Source organism: Vulpes vulpes, chromosome X, assembly GCF_048418805.1.
Source record: "Vulpes vulpes isolate BD-2025 chromosome X, VulVul3, whole genome shotgun sequence".
In the NCBI taxonomy this organism is placed as follows: domain Eukaryota; kingdom Metazoa; phylum Chordata; class Mammalia; order Carnivora; family Canidae; genus Vulpes; species Vulpes vulpes.
Genome location: NC_132796.1, coordinates 88,372,859 through 88,378,753, shown reverse-complemented (window position 1 = coordinate 88,378,753; position 5,895 = coordinate 88,372,859). Strand labels below are relative to the sequence as shown.

General features: G+C 51.8%; 1 protein-coding gene across 1 annotated transcript; it reads right to left on the bottom strand.

The window, feature by feature from the left end:
- Nucleotides 1-1,599: 1,599 nt before the first annotated feature.
- On the bottom strand, nucleotides 1,600-4,478 carry SLC25A5 (solute carrier family 25 member 5). The gene is made up of 4 exons (XM_025986777.2): nucleotides 4,245-4,478; nucleotides 2,750-3,236; nucleotides 2,379-2,519; nucleotides 1,600-2,004 (listed from the first exon to the last, which is right to left on the bottom strand). Exons 1-4 carry the CDS (start codon nucleotides 4,353-4,355, stop codon nucleotides 1,847-1,849), a joined length of 897 nt encoding a protein of 298 aa, XP_025842562.2. The 5' UTR covers nucleotides 4,356-4,478; the 3' UTR covers nucleotides 1,600-1,846.
- Between the last annotated feature and the right edge of the window lie 1,417 nt (nucleotides 4,479-5,895).

The following is a 5,895-nucleotide window of genomic DNA, read 5'->3' as shown; positions in this document are numbered from 1 at the left end:
CTTATTATCCTGATTTTATAGATTAAGAAAATCAAGGCTTAGAGAAATCAAATAATTTGCTTAAAAGCACAACCAAACAGCAGAGTCCAGGCTTCTCTGATACCTCAACACAGCTTTCGTTTTTTAAAAGCTTTTTAGAGATCTTTAACATCTGAAAATGGTATATATTTCAGGTCTACAACTTGAAGTCTTGATATAAGTGTACATTGTGAAGTGTTCTTAAACTAGAGCCATACTGAGATCCCGGTGCTTAGCCAGGGGGTGTGCAACGAGCACCTCCCTAAGGTTCCCTTGGTGTTGATTCCCCACCAGGCAGACCCTCCCTGCCCGTGAGCTGCACTTAAACATGCCAGAGTGGGTGCTGTTCCTCAGCAATGGGTTTCACCTGGACTCACGGATCACCCATAATTCTACTTCCAGGGTTGCTTCTTGACAGCCATGGCTTTGTTCTTCATACAAACCTCGGGTTACAGGCGAAATCCACTGAATTTCTGGGGCCTCGCCAGGAGCTACAGAAACTGTAAACCACTTCTCATGTGGATCCCGAGTAAGGGCTTATCCAAAAGAAATAAATGTCCTTCACTGACCAGGCTTATTCGCATGTCTGACAAAACACAGCAGTGGCTACATTTCCTCTTCTTTATGGAATGAGTTTTGAGGTGGTGGCAGTTGTCTCGCTCCCTCTGTAATCTTGGCCAGCACTGTGAAACAGTGCCAGCTCTAATCCTCTACTTTGAATGGGATTAAAATGGCATGGACCAGGTAAAAAATGCATGAGGGAAGGCAATTGGATGAAATTTTGCTAGGATTACCTTATATTTTATTATTTTTCCTCTTTAGATAAAATCCATACAACCACCATTTTAAAGTAAACAATTTAGTTTACATTTCTTCATTAATAATCACAGGACCTGGAAAGGTGGGTACATAGTCCTTTTTGGAGAAAGCTCATTCAGTTATGATCCTCCAGAGGCAATGGACTTGTGGTTTTGGATACACTGGGCCAGAATTTCCTTTTGCTATTTTTTGTAAAAAAATATTTATTAAAAAAAATTTATTTATTCAATAGAGACAGGGATCCCTGGGTGGCGCAGTGGTTTAGCGCCTGCCTTTGGCCCAGGGCGCGATCCTGGAGATCCGGGATCGAATCCCACGTCGGGCTCCCGGTGCATGGAGCCTGCTTCTCCCTCTGCCTGTGTCTCTGCCATTCTCTCTCTCTCTGTGTGACTATCATAAATAAATGAAAATTAAAAAAAAAAAGAGAGAGACAGAGAGAGAGGCAGAGACATAGGCAGAGGGAGAAGCAGGCTCCACGCAGGGAGCCAGATGTGGGACTCAATACCAGGACCCCAGGATCACCACCTGAGCCAAAGGCAGATGCTCAACTACTGAGCCACCCAGGTATCCCTCTTCTTGCTATTGTATTGGAATATTGATGGGTCACACAAGCAAGGTATTCTTTGAGAAGTGAAGGGCTAAGAGACTGGTTTGAAAAGAAAGCTCTCTACCTCAGGACGTACTATAGCATTTATTAAACATATAACATTTACTCAAATGTAGCACTCACTTGAATCTGTAAATTAAGTCACAAACAAAATATACTTCAGATATTTTTTATTTCTTCAAATTTATTTATCAGGAGTGACTGAAATAAAAAATATAATTGAGTCCCATCATCATGGAAATGGCTTTAAGAGAAAACTGGTCAGATGAATATTATTGCTTCCCATTTTCAACCAGTAAATAGTTGCCATTGATAAATACAGCCAGCAGTCTGTCAAGAATGCTCAAGATATGTTATATAATACAACATGCCTGTTCACAGGGGGAAAAACTAGGAAATAACTTATGTGAACTTCTTGATTTCATCATACAAGACAAGCACAAAAGCACCACCCATGCCTCTGAGAACATTGGACCATGCCCCCTTGAAAAAAGCTTTGGCTCCTTCATCACGGGCAATCTTCCTCCAGCAGTCGAGCGTGCCTGTGTACATGATGTCAGCTGCAAATAAAGACACGGAGTTGGTGACCAAAGGCTGAGGAAAGTCCCAGGATTTACTAAACTGGAGCCCGCCTCCAAGAATGAATGGTAGTTCTAGGAAACCCAACATTTGCACATTCATGTGGGCGACCCTGAAATATTAATGGAGTAGAGAACAATGGGGCTATGTATGTAGACTACTCATTGGTTTTAACCTCTATTATCATTTAAGCACCCTCATTCATAGGCATCCAAAGGGCCCACACAGGAGCGGACACAATCAACCCCATTCCCGCCATCAGAACAGACTGCATTTTTAAAGTATGGCATCGCTAGCTTGTGGCCACAGCCTGTCAAGAGCCGCATCTTTATCTTTTTGCTCAAGTGGAACTTACTTCCTTTGCGCCCTGACTGCATCATCATTCGGCGACGAACAGTGTCAAATGGGTAGGAAGTCAACCCAGCCACTGCTGTGACGGATTGTGCGATCATCCAGCTGATGAAGATGTGAGTATTCTTGGGATCTGGAAGCATTCCTGAGGACAGGAAAGAGATGCTTTTACTAGAAAGCAGTTTCAGTGGCTTGTTGATTTCTACACCCCATCCCCATCCCCATCCCCACATCTCATCTGTACACTAAGTTTGCACTGGGTGACCCTGACTTCCTACAGCAGTTACAGAAAATCTGTGACTCTGGAAAATGGGAATGGTATTAATGATCTTTTAGATGAAAGAAACACAGCTTCGAAGCACATGGCAAGCTTACCCTTTGCAGTGTCATAGATACCGAAGTAGGCAGCTCGGTAGATGATAATACCCTGCACAGACACGTTAAAGCCTTGGTACAGGCCCCTAATCCCATCAGACTTGTAGATCTTAACCAGGCAGTCACCGAGCCCTCTGAATTCTCTTTCAGCTCCAGCTTTGCCCACATCAGCTGCTAGACGGGTTCGGGCAAAATCGAGAGGATACACAAAACACAAGGACGTGGCCCCAGCGGCGCCACCTGATGCCAGGTTCCCTGCAAAATAGCGCCAAAACTGGGTTCTCTTGTCCACACCACCCAGGAAGATCTGCTTGTATTTATCTTTGAAGGCGAAGTTGAGAGCCTGGGTGGGGAAGTATCTGATGACATTGGCCAGGTTACCACGCCAGAAGGACAGGACTCCCTGCTCCTTGGGAATACGAACCACGCAGTCTATAATGCCCTTGTATTGCTTATCTGCAGTGATTTGTTTGCTGGCGTGCTGCACCTGAGAGACAAGAAGGAGGCCAACAGGGAGATTTACAACGACGGGGAAGGGAAAAAGGAAGAGAGTATTATCCTGTCTCGCTGACCGCGCTTTAAGGTTCGCTACTTCCCGAATCTAGTCCTCTAGATCCTAACCCTCTGAGGCCGTCACCGTGGAAGTGCTCAGCACCCTTAGAAGGCATTAAGCCTCCGCCCCTTCGGGTAGGGAGGGGGCACGCTGGGGCGGACCCGTGACCTTTAGACCTGGGAGAAAGGTCATTACCTCCGGCCCAGGTTCAGAGGCACCTGGGCCTGTCCCACGTAGGGCGCGGCCACCGAGGTGACCGTGTCCTAGGCCTCGGGTCTCGGGAGCTGCTTCCCTCAGGCTCCACCCCTGCTCTCTCCTAGAGGTGACCCGCGGGCCCCCACCCCTGCGCCCGTGCGGGCGCGCCCTCTAGAGCCGGATCGGGCGAGAGCGCGGCGCAGGGAGGCGGGCGGCGGGGACGCGCCGGCGGCTGCGCGGGGGCGGACGCAGCAGGCACACGCGCTTCCCGGCGCCGGCTTCCGGCCCGCCGAGGGGAGAGCGCGGCCGCCGGCAGCGCGGCCCCTCGACCTGCCGCATGGCCTCCGCGAGCCTGTTATCCCCTTGCCGCGACCTTGAGGCCTTCCGCACGGCCAGGCGTCCCTCCCTCCAGCACCTGCTTCCAGGCTTCGCCCTTGCCCTCCGCGCCCCGGGAAGACGGCCACTGCCGGGCCGCCCCCTCCCAGCTCGCTGTCCCCGGGATGCCAAGGCCCTGGGCCCCCTCGCCTCCCTGCGCCCCGACCCCTTCGTAGCTGCAGAACTTCAGGTCACTAAAGCACCTCCCTCGACTTGGCCTTTCGGCCCGCCTCCGCCGCCACCCCTGCCCGCACGAGGCCGCTCGCCGCCCGTCAGGGCTGAAGAGTTGGCCCCCCTCCAGCCCGGAACAGAGGCTTTCCGCGCGCCCCCTCCCCCACTTCCTGGGTCGGACTCTCCAGTCCCGGGACGTACCTGCAGCAGCAGCTTGACCCGCTCGATGGGCGCGACCGCCGTCTTGGAGATGGCAGCGGCCACTCCACCCGCCAGGAAGTCCTTGGCGAAGGACACAGCGGCATCTGTCATAGTGAAAGGAACGAGCCGGGCGCCTGAGGGACTGCGGTAGGAACCGGCTGGGACTCCGGGACTCTGGGGCGGAGCGACACAAATGGCCGATTTATATAGGGCGAGCCGGCGCCCGGGCGGCCGGCGTCGGGGGCGGGCCGGGGCGGGCGCCGAGCCCCAGCGCGCGGGCCGGCGGGGTGGCTGAGTGGCTCCGTGCGCGGGGGGCGGAGCCGTGAGTCGGGCCGGGGCCGCCCTCCGCGCCGCGCCGCGCCGCGCCGCCTGCCGTGGCACCTGACCTGGCCCGGGGACCCGGCGGCCCCAGGGGATACCCGGGCCCGGCAGCTGGGCTCCGGGAGAGCCCTGCGAGTGCGGAGGGCGGGTGAGGTCCCGGCGTGCCCGCCTACAGACCTCTGCAGTATTTTAGGGGACGCCGACAAAATCTCGGCAACTAACAGAAATAATATTTAATGCAGTGTCTTAAAAAAGGATGTGGGCAGACTAGGGCCGGTCGCCTGTTTTTGTAAATTAAGTTGAATTGGAGCCCCAGGGTTGGGAGTAGGGTGAGGCAGTAGAGGCGGGGTCCTGCCAGTGCACGGTGCGATCCTGTCTTTATTTTAAATTTTGAGAATTTGCTCATCATGGAGTTTTGCCGTACTTTTTGACTTTTTAAAAATGGTGCACTAAAAATGGTCTGTTTTGATGACTGAGTTGTTTGGCACCTCTTTGGTGCCCCTCATTCTTTTCACTCTAGACCTGGCACTGCTCTGGAGCTTCCCCGGTGAAGCCAGAGGAAATTGGGGGAACAGCAGAGTTGGGACACTGTCAGCGTGCCCCAGACTCTGGTTTGCAAAAACGATTTAACGCAAATCTTACCCGAAATTGGCGGAGGAGAGTCCAAAGGACTCGGCTGGGGGTGGGAAAAGTATTTTAGCCAGAAGCCAAATAAAGAGGTTGTACCAGGAAGGTTAAGAGGCTGTGTGAACCAGGTTGGCATTTAGCTCCTTGGACGCAAAGTAAAGTGCTCTTGGATTGAGTAGATTCCTGAACTCCAGAAGCTTTTAGAGGAATCAATAGAATTTGATTGACAGCCATTGTGTCAATGGACAAGTGCTTACTGAGCCCCTTAATCCCTGCAGTGGGTAAGCATTTGCCAGACAAGTCCTTAAAAACCTACTTGCCAGCTTGAGTGCACTCTCTTGGGTTCAGAACAGTAGCTGGGAATGTAATCACATATCATATATCTAAGTAGTCACAACAGTGTTTATGGAAAATGAGGATGCTGTTGCAAACTGCAACTGCTGCGGATGGGGAAGTGCCCAGCACACTGAAGACACGCGGGCCTATTCCTCCCTTTCCTGCCTTTTCCCACCTTCTCCGGATCTGCCCATGGAAAGGCCCGATTCTAGGGTTCCTCTAGGAACATCAGGTCCTTCATTTAATGATACTTTGCATTTTGTAAGTCTTCCCAGGAATCTGAAGTGATGAGCACACGCTCAGAGAGTTGAAAGAAGAGCAGTCTTGAATCCAGCTTTGCCAATCCTGGGTGAAATCTTGACCTGTG

What these genes read in the sequence shown, in the direction of transcription:
- SLC25A5 (XM_025986777.2), bottom strand. Translation starts at nt 4,355, where the DNA reads ATGACAGATGCCGCTGTGTCCTTCGCCAAGGACTTCCTGGCGGGTGGA. An exon ending in GGGTCAAGCTGCTGCTGCAG is followed by an intron (nt 3,237 to 4,244) that starts GTACGTCCCGGG and finishes CTTGTCTCTCAG; the next exon opens with GTGCAGCACGCCAGCAAACA. An exon ending in TATCTATGACACTGCAAAGG is followed by an intron (nt 2,520 to 2,749) that starts GTAAGCTTGCCA and finishes TCCTGTCCTCAG; the next exon opens with GAATGCTTCCAGATCCCAAG.